This window comes from Mastacembelus armatus, chromosome 1 (assembly GCF_900324485.2).
Source record: "Mastacembelus armatus chromosome 1, fMasArm1.2, whole genome shotgun sequence".
NCBI classification, from domain to species: Eukaryota; Metazoa; Chordata; class Actinopteri; order Synbranchiformes; family Mastacembelidae; genus Mastacembelus; species Mastacembelus armatus.
Window position 1 is genome coordinate 11,460,024 of NC_046633.1, and position 22,414 is coordinate 11,482,437.

At 39.6% G+C, this 22,414-nt stretch overlaps 2 protein-coding genes across 2 annotated transcripts; both read left to right on the forward strand.

Annotated features, from left to right (window-relative positions):
- Positions 1-9,225: 9,225 nt before the first annotated feature.
- LOC113128535 (uncharacterized) lies at positions 9,226-12,302 on the forward strand. Its single transcript, XM_026303945.1, has 5 exons — positions 9,226-9,275; positions 9,460-9,894; positions 10,619-10,759; positions 11,178-11,230; positions 11,317-12,302. Exons 1-5 carry the CDS (start codon positions 9,242-9,244, stop codon positions 11,431-11,433), a joined length of 780 nt encoding a protein of 259 aa, XP_026159730.1. The 5' UTR covers positions 9,226-9,241; the 3' UTR covers positions 11,434-12,302.
- A 4,057-nt stretch (positions 12,303-16,359) lies between these two features.
- LOC113128340 (uncharacterized) lies at positions 16,360-18,735 on the forward strand. The gene is made up of 5 exons (XM_026303604.2): positions 16,360-16,424; positions 16,602-17,000; positions 17,750-17,887; positions 18,089-18,150; positions 18,316-18,735. Exons 1-5 carry the CDS (start codon positions 16,388-16,390, stop codon positions 18,460-18,462), a joined length of 783 nt encoding a protein of 260 aa, XP_026159389.1. The 5' UTR covers positions 16,360-16,387; the 3' UTR covers positions 18,463-18,735.
- The last annotated feature ends 3,679 nt before the right edge of the window (positions 18,736-22,414 follow it).

The window sequence follows — 22,414 nt, forward strand, 5'->3', positions numbered from 1 at the left end:
AGGAAATCTCAATGTCTGCCCTCACTGTGAGCAACAGCCTGCAGGAAAATTTCAGCTTTAAAAAATGAACTCCTTTTGCTGAGTTCAAAGCAGTTTGTACAACTATGAAAAATGATTCTGTTGGGAGTTGCTAAGGCTTTGAATTAGTTTCTGTCTGTGTGACATTTAGATTGTGCTACACCCCCTCACCTCCACCACTTCTTGTGCACACGATGACATGCTGGCTGTTCCTCGTTTTCATTTCTGCATTTCTTTCTAGACATATGGTATGGATTTTCATGATCTGTATGTCTTGCTTTGCTTTCCTGCTACCTCAGTGGGGAAACCATGCTGAAACAAAGGCTAAAGACTTACACTGTGCATGCCTGGCCTTGTAAAGAGCACTATAGGTGACCAGTTCACATGTTAAAGCTGTCCTGTTGAACTGTGTATATGTGTGTGCATGGTTTCAGTTGTGCTTGAAAGTTCCCTTACGGTGGTCACAGAGAAACCACTCAGAGGAAGGGTAAATAACCTCTATCTTCAGTCATTACCCTTCTGTTGTCTTTTGCTACCTCAGTCTTTCCATGAATCCGGAAGGAAGGCTTTCCATTCATCTATTTTTCATGCCTCTTGTGTAGTTTTCATTTGTGAAATTGGTGCAGTCTAAGCTCTTTACTTCCCTTCTTCTCCTAAAAATAAGAAACCCTGAGTATCATCCACTACCTGCAAACCTCCATCAACTAAACTCCCCTCTCTCTGCCTCAGGAGGGGTGTATCTAAGTGTGTAAGTGTATGTGAGACCCTGTAGTCCATGCATCTTTGTGTGTGTGTGTGTGTGTTCAGAGTGTGTCTATTCATCTCCTTACTCATCTCCTCCTGGAACAAATGCTTCCTGAGTGAATTTTGCTTTCAGAGGCGCAATCTCCCCTCCAACAATAGTGCTCCCTTTTAAAAGACACCAAGAACAACACGCTTGTGCACACACATCCACAGATACATGAAATCTTCAGAACAGCAACATCCACACTGGCCTTCTACATGCCCTAGTTAAGACGACACTATTTTCGCTGCACCTCAGTATGTATGAGGAAAAAACGCATTGGTGTCATGTCAAGAATGACATTAGAGGAGCAGTGGAATAGAAGGAGGTCAAGAAACCAAAGGCTTTGTGTGTGTGTGTGTGTGTGTGTGTATATGTCTGGTCGTGGATTGTGTGTGTGTGTGTGTGTGTGTGTGTGTATGTGTGTGTTGGGGCGGGCGGGAGGTTGTTTTTTTACGAATGAGTGGGTTTTCTGTGTTTCTCTCTGTCAATGGAGATAACCATATGTGATCTGTTTCTGTAAGTGTGATTGTGTTTTTATTGTTTGTCTGCTGAATTGTGCTACACAAATAAACTTTGCCTTGTATGGATTTACATGAATGTCCAATTAAAAGGAAAAATCAACATAAACACCATACAATAAATTGTTGAGTTGCTGTAAGCTGCCAAAACTGTTTCAATGCTCCTTGCCATATATTCTACAAGTCTCTAAAACTCTACTGGAGGAATGAACATCATTCTTCCAAGGGATATTCCTTCATTTGACATTTTGATGATGGTGGTGGAGAGCACTGTCTAACTGTTACGACTCCATGATCATATAGTGACATTGTGTTTGCTTAATTATGGCTGTATTATGTGCTTTATTCCACCTGTGCGTGCCTGTGGATCACTCTCGCTAGTGAACCTGCTGTCATGGTTTTGTGTATAATGGCAATGGGCCTCTCTGGCTGGCTGAGTGAATTATGGCGTGTATGTGTATGAGTGTGTGGGTGTTTCCAGGGAGCTGACTGGTTCCAGCCTCACAGCCATAGGTTAAAGGCTAGTCCTCTCTCTACTTCCAACCTGTTAACATGCTGTGGTGGATGCTTTTTATAAAACAATAGTATACAGCACAGTACCATATAGTATTTATAACAGCGCTGATATCTGTTGGGGTGTTTGATCTTTTTTTCTGCTGTTGAGTTAGGATCTTTCAGATCTTTTTGAAAAAGATTTTTTTTTAAGTTTTTTACTGTAGATATTTTTCCATCCATTATCTATACCAGCTTATTCCTTTTTAAGTTCACTGGCTCTGGTGGAGCCGGTCCCAGCTCTCTTTTTGGTGAAAGGCGGGGGTACACCATGGACAGGTTACATAGGGCCACAAAGAGAGGAACAAGCTTACACACTTACACTCACTCCTATGGGCAATTCAGAATCACTAATCAACCTGACATACATGTTTTTGGACTGTGGGAGACATTTCATTTGCTGCCTTTCAATAGACATGCCCTCTGTAGGCATTTGGATGCAGTTTGTGTGGTGTAAATGCTGTATGTATGCAAGGTTTTCATCCATTGCATGCAAAATGTGTTTTGTGTGTATGAGTGTGCACATCCACAGTTTAGTGGATCCAAGCAGCCTTCCTCCAGAGTCGGTCTGGTCATATTGCCATTGAGTCGGCTAAGATAACCCACAGGTCATGCCTTGTCTCTTCTTGTCAGTGCATTCAGGTAACATCATGTAATGTATCCCTCCTCTCACTATAACCCCATGGCCTGCGGTTTTGGCACAACTTCTGACCGGTGTGTGCTCCAGTGCATAGGCCATCCTCCCTCCTAATTGAATTATCGGAGTGCAAAAACAGGCATCAGACGGGATTCATGTCTGACTTGCCCCTGAGCATCCAGCCAGCTCAGCAGGCAGGCAGGCATTCTCTGGTTATTCAGAAAAAGACAGGCTCAGTGGGTGTGGATGCATGTGAGTCCATGTGCTAAGAGCAGCAATGTTTGAATCCGTGTGTGTATGTGTGTGTGTTTATCAGTGCAAGTCCATGGCTTTGCATGTGTGTGACTGTGTGTGCCGTGAGGCTCCAAAGAGAGCACTCTAATTTCCGTCTCAGAGGATAGTGTGATTGAACACAAACTCTTTCGCCAGCGGGTCGAAGCAGTCACACGCTGCAACAACACAAGAGGAGATTAAAAAAAAGAGAAGTCTTATTTTGTCCTTTTTTTCTTGAATCTCTGTACTGCCTTTTCTCTGTTTTTATTCTCTTTCATCTTCTCATTTTCCCTTTTGGAACTTAATATCTTTTCACCTTTTTCAGTATATTATTCCTTTTTTTATTTCCACCAATTTATATAGTGCATTGAAAGATTGAATTTACTCTATTTCAGATTCATGTGAGAATTTAGGTTTCTCTGCATCTTTGTGCATGAATGTGTGTGTGCGTGTGTGCGTGTGTGTGTGTGTGTGTGTGTATGTGTGTTGTGGACCATCTGGCCATGGACAGACATGACTACGGATAAAATCACAACAGATTAGAATGAGGTGGAGGGGAAAGCTCCTCTTCTCTCCTTCATTTAACTCATCCCTCCTTGTCTCCCTCACTTCATTTAACCTTCTCCCCTTCTACACTTGTGTGTGTGCGTGGGTGTTTATGCTTATGCATGTGCAAACATTTAAGCATCTGTGTGTGCGTTTCACGTCGGGCTCCTTTTGGAAATGTCACCAAGTGTGATTGTCTTATATTGGTCGGTAATTGAGAACAAGTCACCTATTGGCCGCTAATGGGACATGTTTAGTTTCTGAGGCTGTGGTTGACATCGTGACTAACCTGCTGAATGATAATCCCCACTGGGTTGGCATGCGGCTAGCCCTGATTCTAACGAGTATGAACACTTCGCTGATTAAAAAGATTAATAAGGCTAATGGGTGAAAAACAGCATCAGTTTAGGCTGAAGCACTGAGACAAACAGACATTAGGGCGATCGGGGGCACACACAAAGGGAGGCACTGATAGAGAGAGATAGAGAGAGAGAGACTGTGTGTGTTTGGTCTCCCCTCATCTGTTCATCTGCTCAAGTCTGTTTGGCACTCATTCACCACGAGTGGCTGTGACCCCAGATTTGGCATGCAGCAAGAGTAAGCTGTATGAGTGAGCGTATGCGTGTGTGTGTGTGTGTGTGTGGGTGGGTGGGTGGAGGCTTGTGTGCATTATAAAGCCATTGGTCTATGACTTTATATGTGTGTATGTAATTGTCTGCATGTGAGTGTTTATTCAAAATTGGCTCTGCGTGAAAGGAGCTAAGTGGGAGTCACACAGAGAATGATTTTAGGCAATTTGTCTCATGCGTGTGCTCCACAGTGACGTGGTTGCTGCAGAGCTGTTCTGTCCTCTTCTCCTGACCGCCGAAGCAGGCGGACTATGAGGACTGAATGTGTCTTACTGACAGACTGACTCCCCGTTGTTAAAATGTGTATTCACAAGATGAGGCATGCAGTGCACTTGAGGCTAGATGAGAAAGCGCCACAAATTGACCTTGATGGGATGTCGTGGTGAGAGGAATGGCTTTTGGCCTTTTTCTTCATCTTTCCCCCTGGAGTAGAGCTTTGCGCTGCTATGCACTTAATTCTTGAAGGGTTATTATTTCAGTTGGTGAATATTGTAATGTGTGTTTCATAAGGTATTGTATTTGTTGTATAATATGTTAACTGCAGCAGTGTTAGTGTTTGAGGGCTTTAATAATGGCTGCTAAAGTTAAAGTTGTTGTTTGTCCCTTAACTGGTGACAAATGTTAAAGAGCACTGTTTTCCATATGTTTTGTTCTTAAATCTGTAGAGTTGCTAGTGTCTTAAGATATGTAAGAGATTTACTTTGTTGTCCGGTTTGACCTCATGGTGGCACTGTTGGCTCACTGTACTGTCCATCCATCCATCATCTATACCCACTTATTCCTATTTAGGGTCACATCTTTCAGATGTTTTTTGAAAAACCAGAAGATCTCACAAGCTATGCACTCTCCTGGCTCAGCTACTGTGGCCATGACTTGAGAAAAGGAAAGAAGTTTCACAACTTTAAGATGCCAGTGACTGCTCTTAAACCTCTTGCAGCCTCTACTTTGTACAGAAACAGAATGGCTTCGTTGAAGAATTCCGATAAAAACGCTTTAGATTCCATCTCTCCATTCCAAATTATGGAATTTGAAAAAAAAAAGTATTTATAGATGAGTGTAAAAAATTACAAAAAGCAACAAAAATATAGATATAGTTAGTGTGTTATTGTTATTTTTGCTCTGAAGGTTTTACAAGGAATATGACTTTAATCATAAGGCTTAGGCTGCATTGTGCATGTGCTGGGTTGCTAAAGACCGGAAGAGCTTTCGCATCTTATTAATTGTCAACTGGTCAAACCAATTAGACAAGACTGTGCAGTGCAAGCTAAACAGCCTGAGGCCAAAGATATTTGACACAGAAATAATTCAACAGAAGTTTTAATGACTTGACGATGCTCAGTGAGGAGAGCACCAGTATCTAAATGAATGAACACCAAGCAGGATTTGGTTTGCCTGCATACATGTTGAATCGATTGTTACCTTAGTAACAAATGATAATCAAAAGTTTTCATTGATCTTGCCTGACAATGCAGAAAAGTTTGAGATCAACAGAAAGGAAGAAGAGAAAAGAGACAGCAATATTTATCTGCAATAACAAAATACGAGCTGTTTTGTTCTATCATATCAGAAGTTGCGCAATATTTATATTTCAGTTTTGTAGTAGATACTTCATATATATATATCTATATAGATAGATAGATAGATAGATAGATAGATAGATAGATAGATAGATAGATATATAAAGAGAGAGAGAGAGAGAGAGAGAGAGAGAGAGAGAAAGAGCTTACATTGCTAGGTTACATAATTCCTCATAAATGTATAACATTTTGTTTTTTCATTCATTAATGGCCACTAACTGTGATGCATGTGTAGAAAATGTAGAAAGCTTAAAAATCTATAATAAATAACTGTTTAGAAAAATAAATGTATAAATTTCTGGTTTTAATTGTGAAAAAATAATCCATAGATGGATAGATAGCTACAGTTTGAAGACAGCCCAGGGGCTGTCTGTCTGGACCATGTTTTGCCTTCTTATGCATTTTGTCCTTTGTTCCTGACCATTACAGCCTCTGAGGAAGTTGCATCTGATTGTTTTCCAAGATATTTCAGTCCAAATCTATGGTTATTAACATAAATAAAGCTTGTGATGTTGATTATTTTGTATTGTAAGGGGTGGCTGTTCTTTTGCCTCCCTTTATGTGTAACAACAAAGTAGAAAATGAAAGTAAAGGATGTGATCAAGGCTACCTTTTATGCAGTGAAAATCCCACCTATTTTTAAACCACTGTGAAATACTAGTATGTTCTTGTTTCACAAAACAAATTTTCAAAACTCAAATAAAATTAATATACAATAGTGGCTAAATAACACTATACAGTGCTAACTGGAGATCAGTGCCAGTGTAATAGAACATACTAAACAGGGAGGTAGCCTCAATAAACAGCCACATCGCCATCTAGTGAGACTGATAAGGAATACAAGCTGGAAAGCTTACAGTTGAAGTTACATTAGCAGCTGCTTTAGTGCAGGATAGTGCTGACCTTGTGTATGTCATTGGGGATATCAACATAAATCCAGGTATCCTACACACAGACAAGATGTACAAACTAATAATGCACATATCACAGAGAGAGAGAGAGAGAGATTCCAAATTTTCACATAAAGGAGAAAGGCACACAAACTCATATCTATACAAAGAGAGATACTTAAATGGTAGCTACAGAGTGATGCTGCATTTTGACATGCATGTTCTGATTATCAAAGGAAAAACGTAAAAACACCTAAAAAAAAAAAAAGCAGCACACTTTCGCCAAATTCAGTTAGTTTGTGGGGGTGTTATTTATACTCTCTCAAGGAATTTGTATTTAAACTTTAGTTTTACTTTTAAAATGTATTTTACATTTGAAATACATGTGAATATATACCAACTTTACGAACCCACAGGCTAATGTACATTTTTTGCTTCTTCAATTGTAACGATTTTCATTAGCACCTTCACTATATTTCCTATTATAAGCATACAACACCAATGTCAGACTACAGCTTACACTCTCAGGGCTCCCTGCTTGCCTTCACCAAGGCTAAGAAGATTGGTAAAAGAGCCCTGATACAATAGTGGCTAATGCCTCCCTCATGTGGGAGGCTTCATTTTCATTGAGTGAACTGCAAAAAGATGAAACTATACACTCTAGTGACCTTGAATGCTTTGTTACATAACCTCATAGACTTTTTCTAATTATTGAAATACCAAAGTCCTGCTTTTATTTATTTTATTTTAATGAATAGATTACTAAGTAAATGGTGTGCTGTTCAACTTTTCCCCACCTTTACTTATTTATTGTCTTTATGTAAATGTTGGTTAATAAATTAATGATGTTGCCATTTTGTCAAGTATTCATTCTTGGAGACTGCAGCGTCAAGAAACCACCATAGTTAAATAAAGGTCAATTAAAATCAATATAAAGGTGCACATTAATGAAGTCAACATCGATACACTGACAAACCAGTCACTCTGTCAATGATGATTTGCATGTGTCAAACAAATGTCTAAATGTTCACACTGCCCCAGAGGACTGAATAAACAGTTACCTATGTAGTTGCAGTTGCAGAAACACACACCCATTCACACATACAAGAAATGCACAGTAATTGAGGGCTGCAATGGCTGACCAAACAATTGACGTTTGACGAGTGGAAACAGTTGTGGTTTCTGCAGGCCTTGGCTACAGAGGGGTCTCAAGCTGAAAACAACAAAGCTGAAAATCCTCTGGATAACAGAGGCCCAACGTGCATAGCAACAGTATTGTGAAACAAATTGCATAAACACTTGCAGAAGAACACTGAGCCCCAACACACACAGACACTGCAAAATATATTGTAAGCAGTTTTGAAAAGCTTCCTTTCCCGTCTGCCTTGAATTTTTGTTGTGTTAATTTTTCAGCCTAGTTTAGTTCGTTTTAATCAGCATCATCTAATAAGTCTCCAGGCACAACTCTGTCACACACCATTTCTCTTTACCACTCTCCTTGGACTGCAGTTCAAGTCTCACTTTTTGGAAATGCAGTCTGCACGATGATAATTTAAAATCTTATTGTAAGTCATGAAGCAGTCAAAATTTCAGCTATCCACATATCTAAAACCAGGCAGGCAGCAGTGTGATCCTACTGGGCATTTTGTGCTGGTAGAGGGGATATTATACAACAATTTTAGATATAGCATCTAAGACTGAACAGCTAGAACTTAATCTTAAAAAAGGATTACTTTAATTTAAAAAGTGCACCAAAAGAAGACTAATAGTTTGGATTTAGGTTCCCAATAGCCACTGCATTTTAGAGAGCAAATAGGAAGAGAAACTATTTTCTTTCACTCACCTTTAATGCAGAGAGACCAGGTGTAAACACAGCTCAACTGCCAATTGGGTAAATAAGCTGCCAAATCAACTGCTATGAACTTGGTACCTTTTCTTTTCAAGTATGAATAAAGAAAATATTCTACTATGTTTCTGACTGGAAAAAGAACTTTTATGTCTAAAATATAATTTTGGTGCAACTGGATAAAATTGATATTATGAATCCATATAGTCTTATTGTGTATTATGTTAACACAGAGACTCATTAAGGCATTTGTGTCTGGAGTGTGGCCAACAGTGTCATCTGTGTTCCTAGTTTTGTGAGGCCTCAACAGTTTGGTCAGTGGATGTACTTGAATCAAAGCCACTAATGTAGACCACTAGATCAGAATAGTCTGTATAAATGATATAGTGGTTGGGTTGTGGATTAAAATTTTGGACTGTCAAAGCCTAAAGACTCTAAATTGCCCATAGGTGTGTTGAGAGTGTTATCTGTGTGTCAGCCCTGTGATATGCTGTGATCTGTCTGGGGTCTACACGACAAAAATATGTTGTTTTCTTTGGAAGGGTAGTCCCTAAGGAAGAGTTTGGACTTGAAGTGCATGTTAAAACATACAGTTTTTTCTCATAACCTGCTTCACTGGAAGCTATTTTACTTTGGGGGGATATATATATACATCTCCCTCTCTGTAATAACCCTGACCAAGTATAATTTACGACATACAAGGGCATCATGTCTTCTAAATGGTAATATTTCAGAATGGTGTAAGTGGGGTTTATTTGTAGTGAAGTTTATCTTGGTGTATCAAAGTTCATGGTGGAAACATCAATGCCTAAAATATCACTTACAATGACACCAATAGAAAACAGCCACAGCAGAAAATGTTCCACTGGCCAATCAGCTTCATTCTTCCTGTAATGGAAATGTTCAGATCATGATATCTGTGAAAAAGGGCAGTTTCGCTGTCATTCAACTCTCTGTCAATATTACACATGGACTGGCTGCATATTCTAGTGGTTCTCTTGGGTAAATGTTTCAATTTAAATATTGTTATGATTAAATTACAATTACATTTTAAGAGTAAGTGATGCTTACATTCTAATTGGTGATGTGAACTCGCAAATATTGTAATCTAAATGTGTGTTACGTGTGTGTGTGTGTGTGTGTGTGTGTGTGTGTGTGTGTGTGTGTGTGTGTGTGTGTGTTGCAGAAGTTGTTTCCAGCAGTCATGACTGGATTTCTGGATCACAGCTGGATGTGACAGTCGTTCAGACCTCTGGATCGGTGTCAGAAGTGAGAGTCAGACCAGGAGACAACATCACTCTCTACTGTGACTGCAAACAGTCACTTGGAGTATACGTAGTTTGGTTCAGGAATTGTTCTCATGGGAACCAACCCACTCTTGTCATGCAAACTCATACAAAGTCAGAGACACGCGACACTAATTATGATCTGATGCCTTTCCCTCGTTATAAATTTTTGAATAATTCTTCTCACACCTATGACCTTTTGATTTTGAACGTCACGGATTCAGATGAAGGATTTTACTACTGTGGAACTGAACAGACGAAGGTGGTGGATGACAAATACATCACCCAAAAATATTTTTATAATTATGGAAATATCACAACAAAGCTCATATGTGGTAAGTATTGGCTCTGTTTGTGTGACTGTCATAGTCGTTACAATGAATGTAACAATTTATAATTTCACTGAATAATCATTGCACAGTTGGAAGACAAGTAGTGCACATTAATATCATAATGTATATAATAATAAAATAAGCTGTATCATGAACCCTCTACCTGGAGAACAAATTGCCTGTAATGATTTTACTCCCAATTTATAGAACTTTTCACCTGAAGTATTACAAGTTATCTCTAAACGAGCACAATCATTTTGTGAGTTTTTTCTTAACACATTTACATTTGAAAGTTGACACAAACATAAATGTGAACAGTGAAAAAAGTTTCCCATTTCACAAATTGTTTAACTCAGCAAAAAAGCTAATGAACAACTGACTATAAATATTTTATAACGGCATGCTGACATGGAGACGAAGTTGAAAAAAGTATTTAGACAATACAGAGTTAATAGAGAACTAAACATGCGCCTTGGAAGCAAAAGATAATGACAAATGATAATGATGATGCAGAACAATATTATTTTTGTGTACAATGAAAATGTACACAATGGACTTCTTTATGAACCCTAAAATAAATACAAAATTAAAATGTATTAATTATTTGACATATTTCCATTTCCTGTTTCCTGAGGTCCTGGAACAAGCAAATACATTAGTGATAAAATGCATACAAAGGTCAGGGCTTAACAAAGCTAACTGAGTGATCCAATTATGTTTGATTCAGAGTCCAACCACACTCATCACTATGAAGTTCAACCAGTCTACGACTCGTGCTGGATGCAGCTGTACATTCTGTGTCCAGTTTTTGCAGCTGTCTCCTCTCTCCTCTCTTCTTTTGTGGTTTATAAATGCTGTCATAAAAAAGGTATGAACTGTTTATCTCCCTTTTTAACCATAACGTCTCAATGGTAGAAATATCCTTAGTAACCCATTCCTTATCTATTGCTTATCTGGGCACATTAATGGGCTGCAGGGTTGCTGGACCCAATCCCAGGTGATATTGGGCAAGAAGCTGGGTACACCCTGGACAAATCACCAGTCTCTCACAGGGCAGACACATAGAAACAGACAGATGCTCACACTTATATTCAGTTAGCCCAAATCCACACAGACACGGTTAGAACATGTAAACTCCACACAAAGGTTTGAATTGGAAATGTAGTTTGTATTTAGAATACAAACAAAGCTAGATATTGATAAGGTTTTTTTTTTTTATTATTCGTTGTGTGAGGTTGGGAGTAACATGCTGCAGTGATTCAGCATAATTATGTATTTTTCTGCAGCTACAGAACCTCAAGTCACTCAGCAAAGACCTGACAACAGAACACTGAATCAGGTAATTTACAGCAGAGTATTTTTAACAATTAATGATAATGCATCATAATATTATAATAATGAAGTACAATCACTGATAACCTTTAGGATGAAGATGTGTGCTATGCTGCTCTGGAAATCCGCCAAGCATCACAGAGAGCAAAGAAGACAACTCAGAGTTACGACAGCAGCACCTATTCTGCCATTAAAACTTCTAGGGTATAGGGATATAAATATATAATATATATATTTTTATATATATTTGCTTTTTTTTTGTTGTTTTTTTTATGCAGTGCTTTTGCTTTGTTTTGCTTTGCTTTGCATTGTGATGGTAAAAAGCAGTAATCTTCAAAAAGTGAAAAGTTCTGGATGTGATAAATCAATTCTATATACAATAATGAGAGTTCTCTTAATCTACCTATGCACCTTAAACATGAAAGTAAATAAACATAAGAAACCTAGTTGTTTCTGAGCACTGTGCTTCAGACTTTTTTTTTTTTGTTTTGATTGAAATCGATCTGTAACATTTCAGAATGGTTGTGGAGGCTGTGTATCGATAATAAGACAAGGTAGCTGTTTTCAAGTAATTTCCTGTTTTTATCTCAAGTTAGCCATCAGCTCCAAACCTTTAGCAATAGAGTTACCAAAAGAATTCCAAGTATTTGATGGATGGATGCTGTAGTGTAGAGAATATCAAGGACATTTTACACAAAAAGCAAAAAACAGTTACAATTTAATCACCCTACTTAGCTTGCTTATTTAAAAATGGCCCTCCTGCACTTTTTCACAGTTACACAACAATCATGTACAAGTGTGAACAGTTCACAGGAAAACCACCATATGACAAACAAACCCTCACACAGCAGCAGGGCTTAACACCTAAACTGAACATGCATCGTGCAGAGTTTATAGGAAGAGAAACTATTTTAGATAGGTGACAATAACTGAGAGCCACAAATGCGCACACTCTCCTGGTCTCAGAAGTGGTTAAAATCCGGTAACTAGAAAGTGTTGACCTAGGCTTCACTGACTTCACTGGTTTGGCTAATTGAAGTTGAAGCTATAATATTATTAAAGCTAATAATAGAATTCAGCTTTTCTGCAGCCCAGTTTTTGACACAGTGCATCACTGTATGTGTGCATGTACTGAGAGTGACTGTGGTTTCATGCTGTGTTGTAAAAATAAAGATTTGTGGTTTCTGTGTCTCATTGTATCTGAATAACAAATGTCTCCTGGCTTTTATTGTGTGTGTATATACACACACACACACACACACACATATATATATATATAAAAATTTTCCTTCTCACCCTTATGGGTGGTATGTGTGTGTCTTCCTCAATCTCGGGTCCTCTACCAGAGGCCCAGGAGTTTGAGGGTTCTTCACAGTATCTTAGCTGTTCTGTTCCTAGCTCTGATGTTGTTCCTGGGATCTGTTGGAGCCACTCTCCCAGTTTGGGGGTCACAGCCCCGAGGGTGCTGATTACCACAGGGACCACTGTTGCCTTCACCTTCCACATCTTTTCTAGCTCTTCTTTCAGCCCTTGGTCTTTTTCAAGCTTCTCATGTTCCTTCTTTCTAATGTTGCTGTCACTTGGGACTGCTACATCTACCACTACGGCCTTCTTCTTCTGTTTGTCCACCATTACTATGTCCGGTTGGTTAGCCATCACTTGTTTGTCAGTATATATCTGGAAGTCCCACAGGATCTTAGCTCGGTCATTCTCCTTCACCTTTGGAGGCGTGTCCCATTTTGACCTTGGGACCTCCAGCCCATACTCGGCACAAATGTTCCTGTACACTATGTCAGCCACTTGGTTATGGCGTTTCATGTATGCCCTGCCTGCTAGCATCTTACAACCTGCTGTTATGTGCTGGATTGTCTTAGGGGCATCTTTGCACAGCCTGCACCTGGGGTCCTGCCTGGTGTGGTAGACCCCGGCCTCTATCAATCTTGTGCTCAGGGCCTGTTCTTGTGCTCATGGCCTGTTCCAGTGCCTCTGTGCTGTCTTTCAGTCCAGCTTTTTCCAGCCACTGGTAGGACTTTTCGATATCAGCCACTTCTTCTATCTGTCGGTGGTACCGTGCAGGGGTTTGTTCTGCCATGATGGTTCTTGCTCCTCTTCCTCTGCATCGGGCTTCTGTTGCCTGAGATATTCACTAAGTATTCCATTGCTCAGGGCCATCTTCCTGATGTACTCATGGATCTTTGCTGTTTCACCTCGGATGAGTCTCTTAGTGTGTCGGATTTGGGGTGAAACCCTCCATGAATTGTGAGGAGTCTCCTTGTCTTGACATCAGTGGCTTCTATGTCCTCTTTCTTAATGTGCTTTTATGTTTTATTTTAATTTACTTTACTTGATTTAAATTTATTTTATGTTAAATGTCTTTACTTTTAAATGCTCTTTTCAATGCTTTTAATGCTTTTAATGTAATTGTATGCCTTGTAAAGCACTTTGAATTGCGTGGTGTATGAAAGGTGCTATACAAATAAATTTGCCTTTGCCTTTGCCTCTTTTGGCCAGCTTATTATGTCAGCAGGGTATCTGATGACCGGCAGGGTGTAGATGTTGATGGCTTGGACCTTGTTCTTCCCATTTAGCTGGCTTCTTAGGACTTGTCTTACTCTCTGTAGGTATTTGGCTCCGACAGCTTTCCTTGTGGTTTCTTCTTGGTTCCCATTTGCCTGTGGGATTCCAAGGTTCTTGTAGCTTCCCTCAACATCCGCTATGCTGCCCTCTGGAAGTTCAACTCCTTCAGTCCTGACAACCTTCCCTCTTTTCGGTGGTGTGGATCAGCGAGTCGACGTCTCGCTCACTCCCGGTGTACATTTTGATGTCATCCATGTACAGGAGGTGGCTGATGGTTGCTCCATTTCGTAGTCTGCATCCAGTGATGATAGTGATGATCTGGCTGAGGGGGTTCAGGCCTATGAAGAACAGCAGCGAGGACAGAGCATCTCCTTGGTAGATGCCGCACTTGTTATTCAACCTGTGCACTTGATCCAGGTGGTGCACAGGTTGGTCTCTAGTGACTGCTTCATCTACCAGTAGTCCAGTAGTTGATGTTTTGCTCCCCTGATGTCCTTACCCATTCCTTTCTGGGCCCCGCTCATGTATTGAGCTATGTGCTTACTCATTTTGGCTTAGCTTAGGCGTAGTTGGATGGGACTGCTCCCTTTTGGGGGTCCTTCAGGATCAGGACTGTCCTGCCTTCAGTTAACCACTCTGGGTGAGTCCCATCCATTAGCAGCTGGGTCATTTGAGCTGCCAGGCGCGCATGGAGTGCAGTTAGCTTCTTTAGCCAGTAGGCGTGGATCATGTCAGGCCCCAGTGCTTTCCACTTCTTCATGCTTGAGACCCTTTCTTGGCTATCTGCCATTGTGATGGTTACTGGGTCCTGTTGAGGGAGGTTGCTGTGGTCTGCTCTCAGGCCCACTAGCCACTGGGCATTGGTGTTATGTGATGCCTCCTTCTCCCATATGTTTTTCCAGTATTGTTCAGTCTCCAGCCTTGGTGGGTCTGCTCTCATGTTACTGCCCTGCCACTGGGAGTACACTTTGGATGGTTCAGTGGAGAACATCCTGTTTATTCTCCTTGCTTCTATTTCTGTGGTGTACCTCTTTAGTCGTGCAGAGCTGTGAGTCGTTGTTTGGCAGTCTCCAGGGCCTCTGGTATGAACAGCTTGCTGTACTTCTTACCCAACTTCATCCCACCTCTCTGCAGTTCTGATAGTTGGCTAACTTCTCTCCGTGTTGCCCTTATTTTTGCCTCAAACCTCCTTCTCCATGCAGGATACTGCTCCTTGGTGGTGGTGTATATTTTGTTGCCAAGCATCTGAAGGATCACTGTTGCCATGATGTATATCAGCTTGTTGGTCTCAGTGGTGATTGTTTGTAATGCTGCATTCACATCTTCCAGTAGACTTTCAGAGGATACTTCACTTAGTCTTGGTAACCGGCTACGGAGGTTCCAGGTGTCCATCTTACTCACAATTTTCAATCTCAGGTCAGCTGCTCTTGTGTTGAGCATGTGGGGGCTTGTTACCCAATCTCGGGTGGGGATGGTATTGTTTCCCCCCTGACCTTGCGTCCTGGCTCCCTCTTGCCATAGCATTTGTGTTGTAACCTTTCAATTTCCAGTTGTGATAGCAGTTGGCGTTTGCAGATGTTGGAACACTGAGCTACTAGTTGTTTTGGCCCTAGTCTAGATGGTGGGTTTTGAAGTTTCCATAGGTCCCACATCCTCTTCATGTAACCCCTATCACTGGGGTTACTCATGTAGTAGCATTCCAACAGTTCTCTATCCTCAGCCCTCGTCCATGAGTGTTGTGTTCCAGTAGCAATATGACTCCTGTATTTCTATCGCTCAGTTGTAATGAGGTAGGCTAGTAGCATTAAGGACCTTGCCTAAGGGCCCACACCGGTGATGACCTGGTCAGGATCCAAATCCCCGACCCTTTGATCTCCCTGCACAGAAGCTTGATCTCTAGCAGAGATGTTATGAGACCACAGGATGAGGTTTGGCCCCAAGCTGTCCTGATTAGTCAAAACTAGATTACAGAGTGCTATCTTGATTTTAACTGCAACTTTGTTTTAGAATTTAGAGTGTAGTTTTAGTGTGGTAGCCACTGAGGGCTGCTAAATGTTGACTCTAAAAGTCCTGGCACCCTTTTGACTCACACTCAAAAAATGTTATACTGTCTCTGGTTGCAGTTGCTTAATCTGAGCCCTTTGTGTACTACTGATAATTTTGGAAGTTTTTGCTCAAGTTATACAATTTTAGGCATCAAAGCAGGCTTTGATGTCTGTGACATGGCCAATGATTGATGGGTGTGATTGACAGTTAAATCATGCAATCAATAAAAGCATCTACTGTAATACATTCATGGTTTGTCAGTCTTTTAAGTTTGTTTTGTTGTGCTTTCCATGGATTGGAATAGTCATACTTACTCTATAATGCTCCAGGATAAGGCATAAAAGACTTATCAGTTGGTTGATTATCACAAAGTGTTTTCTGAAAATTGTTATTTACCATAGGAAACAGCCTCAGAAGAAAACGTTCCATTCACCGAGCCAATCACAGCTTACATTTCCTTTAATGGAAAACTTTGTGCAGGTGGTGTCATCTGTGAGTAAGATCTGTGAAACTGTCTTTGAAGACCAGGTTGCCATCACACATGGATGAGCTGCGTATTCTTCAAGTTGTTCTTCTAGGTAGTTCCCTTAATATTAATTTCAAAAGATTACATTATGAGATGCCATAACAATTAAATATTTATTATTCTTTTGTCTTGCATTTGAGGTAGGATATTTAACTTGCATTTGTTGCCGTGGAAAGCTGTAGCATTCTTTATATATCAGACTGCTTTTTTGATTGTGTTTTTTCTGCAGGAGTTGTTTATCGTGGTCATGGTTGGGTTTCTGGGTCAGTGTTGGACAAGACAGCCAGACCAGGAGACACCGTCATTCTGTTCTGTGACTGCAGATTTTCTGCTGGAGCATATATTACATGGTTCAGAAACTGTTCTCATGAGAACCAGCCCTCTCTTGTTATGGGAACAAAATATGACTCAAGCAAACGTTTTACAAATTTCCTTAATCCATTCCCTCGTTTCCACTTGGTGAAGAACAATTTATCTGATTCCTATGACCTGATGATCACGAACATCACTTATTCTGATAGTGGACTCTACTACTGTGGGACCGAACAGGGCATAGTGGAGGATAAGACAAAAATTACTGGGAGATATGTTTATAATTATAGCAATGTCATAACAAGGATCCTACTTTGTAAGTATTCTGTTCTGAGTTCTCTCTATGTACAAGATTACTGTATGTTTCAAAATTACCTGCTTCCTGATTATGAAGTTTAATCCAGCGCATTAACTGCAGTGCAGTTTTAGCAGTATTTTTGTCATTGTCCTGCCAGAAGTTGAAACTCCTTCCCAGTCTTAAAGCATCCCCACTGCATGATACTGCCACTACCATGGTTCAATGTGGGGATGGTATTGTCAGGGTGATAGGATTTATTTTCACCAGACATTCCATTCTCCATGATGGTCAAAATGCTCAGTTTCAGTCTCATCTGACCATTGAACCTTCTTTCATGTGCTTTGGGAGTTGGCCACATGTTGTTTGGCAAACTCCAAACATGTTTTCTTATTTTTGTCTTTAAGCAATGGCTTTTTACTAGCCATTCTTCCATAAAGCCCAGCTCTGTGGAGTGTATGGCTTAATGTGGTCCTATGGACAGATAATCCCATCTCCACTGTGAAGCTTTGCAGCTTCTTCAGTGTAAACTTTGGGGTCTTTGTTGCATCTCTGATTAAAGCCCATCTCGCCCAAGCTGTAAGTTTTTATGGGCAACCCCAAAACCCAAAAACTTAACTTCTAGCTTGTAATGCAATAAAACAGAATACTTTCACAAGACACTGTAAAGTATGCAAGCAAACATTTGTACACGAAATTAAGTTGACACATTTCCCCACTGTGGAACAAATAAAGGCTCATCTTATCTTATTACACTGTGTTTAAACCAGACTCCAGTGAGCCTAATCATGAGACTACGCAAGACTGTGGTTTGTGCTGGATGCTGCTGTTCTCTCTGTGCCCGACTTTTGCTTTTGCATCCTCTCTGCTCTCTTCTCTTCTGGTCTATAACCTGTGTCAGAAAAAAGGTATGGGATTTTTATCCACTCAGTCCACCTTTTACATTTCTTTCCCTTGCTCATCTAAGAGTATTATTGACTCTAAGTTTTAAATAATTATTTAATATTTTATCAATTAAATTATTTTTAATCACATAGAACGAATTCAGACAAGTGTTTTGCAGATAATTAAGTGTAGGTGTTGCACTAATTATTTTGTCTTTTCTGCAGCTAAAAAACCTCAACTCTATGAGAGAAGACCTGGCAACATAGACCAGACAGGAAGAAATCCGGTAATTAACAATAGGAAATTTCATCAATCTTCATATGTACTGATATGCCCTACCTTCTACTATTACAATTGTTTACATTTTTGCAGACTCAAGTACATTACGGTGAATTATAGTGTTATATCATGATCTCGATCATAGTGGTAAATGAAAAATTTCAATTTTTAGGAAGAAGATGTGTGTTACACTGCACTGGAAATCCGTCAGACATCTCAGAGACCAAAAGTGAAGAAAACCCAGAGTTCAGATTTCAGCACCTATTCTGTAATTAACACACGTAGCGAGCTGACATCTGAAACAACTGATATTATATAATACATTTAATAGTGATAATGTGGCTGGTTTTAATTCAGAGGTTTATGAAGCAATCAGCATGTAAATGAAAGTGAGACAGATATTTAATCATTTCCAAGTGTTGTCATGAAGAGGTTTGTTACAATGCTTAGCTAAAGGTGTGGCTTGATATTATACTCTTTATTAGAAAGTATTAGAATTCTCCCTCGACAATCTTGGCAATTATTTGGCCCTTGTGATACAATCTTTTGGTGCTCTTGCATGATCATAAAGAAAAGTTTTACGTCATTTACATTTGGGGGTTTTTTTGTGTTTTTTTTTTTTTTTTTTTGTTGCAGAACAAACCACAGTGTATATAACTTCATTGAGGAATATAAAGAGACTTAATGTCTTCCTTCACTCTTTACAGATGTGTTATATTTCCCTCTACTAAATAAAAAAAATTTAAAATTTATCAGGTCTACACATTCACCTTTGTGTGGAAAACCTGTTTGATGGTGTTGATTACAATCCAGCTTCAGGTTCACATTTGTGATTGAAATTGATCTGTAACATTTCATGGTGGTCATGGTGATTGCATCTCTATAACACATCATAGATGCAGGTTACAGGCAATTTCCTGTTTTTATCTCAGCTTGGTCATCAGCTCATATAGCCTTTACTGGTAGTCTGATACAGTTCCAGTGGCTCAGTAAAGCCCACAGGAAAACCACAGTGACAAAGAGCTTCTCATATAAGAAGCAAAATGTATTGGTGGAGTTTAACCTAAAAACATTTTTTGAGTTTATTATATTTATTATTATTATTTATTGGCAGGTTTCTGTGGTTAGAATTCAGGAGCCCTACAATAACCTCAGCTATATTTAGTGTACAGTTTATTTCTGAATCTACATCAAAGTGGTGTCTATTTCTTACGTTTGTGAGATCAGATGAGGTCTGCTTTGACTGCAGTGTAATTGCTGTGTATTATCAATTGTTGTAGGTTAGGGTTACAAAAGGCATTGTATTGTGGTAGCATTTACACCTACCATGGTCAGCATCTCTTCATAGGTACATCTAAATAACAAATGTGGCATTTTTGGTTGGATGATATATGAATGTTTTGTTACCAGTATCTGGATATTCATATATAAACTATTTTCTTTCTTCTGTAGACTGCTATATACTGTAGGAAAAACCTAAACCTTGATTTTCTTTTGATGTATTCTATGAATGATTAGTCACACTAGCTTCTGGTGAAACTTTCCTGACCTCTAGTGGAGATGTTAAGTAAACAAACCAAAAGGTTTAACTCCAATCTGTCTCCAACCATTCACACTAACCGACAGTGCTTATTTCTAAATTTACCACATCTGCTAGATTCTATTAATGTGAAATATCACTATACAGTATTGATCCTGACCAGTATGCCATGCAATGAGAGAAATTCTAAATCACTGCTGTTAACAAATTACAACACATGACATCTTCTAACGTGGCTATCATATTGATTTCATTATAACGATGGTGTAAATGTGTTAGGGTAGGGTAGGGTTAGAGTTATGGACCACATTGGGTTGTAGGGTTAGGGTTATTGAGGACATTGTATTGTAAGGTTAGGGCTATGGTGGGCATTGTATTGTAAGGTTAGGGTTATGGTGGGCATTGTATTGTAAGGTTAGGGTTATGGTGGGCATTGTATTGTAAGGTTAGGGTTATGGTGGGCATTGTACCGTAAGGTTAGGGTTATGGAGGGCATTCTATTGTAGGGTTAGGGTTCACCAAATCACAATACAATCATCTCAAGGTACTTTACAAAAACAAAAAAATCCAACAAATTCCTTATGAGCAACCACTTGGCGACAGTGGAGAGGAAAAACTCCCTTTAACAGAAGAAAAAACCTCCAGCAGAACCGGGCTCAGTTTGGGCGGCCATCTGCCCTGAACGTTTGGGGGGGAGTGGATAGAGGAGAGAGAAAAGAACAGCAACAATAAACAACAAATAGACACTGCAGGTTGGTGGGGCCAGTAACTGCACATCAGCAATATACAGCTCCAGGACCAGGGACACCTGCAGAAGGTACAGAGAGAGAACAGAGAGAGCGAGAGAGAGAGAGCACAAAGTTAGTGACATTCACTGGTGGAATATACATGTCAGGGGGGAGGAGAGGAGAAGGGAAGGGGGCGGAGGGTTAGGATACGGGAGCTCAGTGCACCGATGGTCCTCAGGCAGTCTAATTGGGATGGGGTCTAAGAGACATTGATGATTTAGACGAAGCAACTACTGATGTGAATTCAAAGAGATCTATGGGAGAGAAGCAGTCTAAACATAACTGAGGTCTTACAGATGATTCAAGAGCTATTGTAGTAGAAGGGTTAGGGTTAGGTTATGGAGGGCATTGTATTATAGGGTTAGGGTTAGAGTTAGGAAGTGCATTGGGTTGTAGGGTTAGGGATTGGGGGTTTAAAGCTATCTTCATGGCTTTCCCATTTTGTCTAATCAAGGCAATGGTTTGGAGTAGAGTGCTAAAGGCATGGACCAGCACAGGTCACTAAGGTCACCTGAGCTCTATGTTAACCATATTCCAAAGTTACGTGCTATAAACTGAATAGTTTCCATCAAGCAATGTAAAAAGTAATGTAAAAGTGTTGTTCAAGATTAAATGATCAGGGGGCAGTAGAGGAATCTATCTGGTTACAATTAATGTTAGAGAAAGATGAGGTGAGGTCAGTTCGATTGGAATAAGACAGCATTTGATGCTGAGCATCAAGATCAAGTTGTTAAGGTTAGGAAAATGTACTGATCAATGATCATTTATTTGATCTGAGTCCTTTTGAAGCCAAAGGGTTAAGGGTTATCTAAAGTAGTTCTACCTTTATGATTTGCCCCACTCTGCATGATTCAAAGACGTTTGGGATGAAAAGGCAAATACAATGCACAGGCTGGCTATGTCATTCAGGCGCCCTGACACATTATGCCACTGGTAGCTAAAAATAAAGGGGCCTGGATGGTTACAATTAAGGTGTTTCATTTTGGATAGGGTTTATAAAACCTTTATGTGTGATTAGGATCAGAGCAATAATTGGGTTTTATTAGGGGGGTTAAGGGTCAGGGTAGAAGAATTGTGCAGTAAAAAGGTCACAAACTGCAACTTTGCTAGAGAGCAGTTATTTCAGTTAACTCTGTACTGAAAACACATTACTTAAATTTGTTTAGAGAAAACAGACAAAATGATGCACACCTAGATCTAACTGATACTACTACTACTGATACTACTACTTTGTGTTTAATTCAGACTCCAGTGAGCCTCATCTTGACTACCATACTGACTTTGTCACATGACCTAAGTATGAATCTGAGCAGTACATGGAGAAGTCATAATCCTTGTCTCTCTATGGTATCTGCCATCAGATGTTTCAAACAGATCTGTATATGAAATTGTTCTTGTAATTTTCTGTATAGATGTGCTTTGTTTGTTTTCTTTTCACCTTTTAAATAATAGATTAAATATTGATCAGCCACACAGAACCTCTAGGCAGAGGCTCTTTGTTGTTGTGAGTTACAGTTCAGTTTCATGTTCCCTTTTTCGATCAATATATTACATTTCATAAGGGTAGTGCTTGTCTGTAGACATGATAGACTTTCCTGTTATTTATCCCAAGACAGCCATCAGCTCATGTAGTTATAATCAAAATTTTTTGAAAGGCATCTAAAGAATTTTACTTGTAGACAATACAGGATCATAGAGAGTTGCCTGTAAAGGCAGTGTAAACCACATTATGTAAACCATGCAGTGATCAGTAAAGTTCACAGGAAACCCACACAGCCTGTCCTATCACTGCAAAAGCTGAAAAAGTTTTTTAAAAGAATAATTTTCTTGTTTACTATTATTTACTTATTAATGACAATTAGGGAACAGAAGAGTTCAGTGGTAGTGGAAAAAAATGTAGCAACTGTGATCGATATTCAAACCTCTGATTCAAAGTGACTGTA

Coding starts and splice junctions, on each gene's coding strand:
- LOC113128340 (XM_026303604.2), top strand. CDS start 16,388: ATGGATGAGCTGCGTATTCTTCAAGTTGTTCTTCTAG. Junction 16,425..16,601: donor TCTTCAAGTTGTTCTTCTAG/GTAGTTCCCTTA, acceptor TTTTTTCTGCAG/GAGTTGTTTATCGTGGTCAT. Junction 17,001..17,749: donor CATAACAAGGATCCTACTTT/GTAAGTATTCTG, acceptor TGTTTAAACCAG/ACTCCAGTGAGCCTAATCAT.
- LOC113128535 (XM_026303945.1), top strand. CDS start 9,242: ATGGACTGGCTGCATATTCTAGTGGTTCTCTTGG. Junction 10,760..11,177: donor TAAATGCTGTCATAAAAAAG/GTATGAACTGTT, acceptor ATTTTTCTGCAG/CTACAGAACCTCAAGTCACT. Junction 11,231..11,316: donor ACAACAGAACACTGAATCAG/GTAATTTACAGC, acceptor GATAACCTTTAG/GATGAAGATGTGTGCTATGC.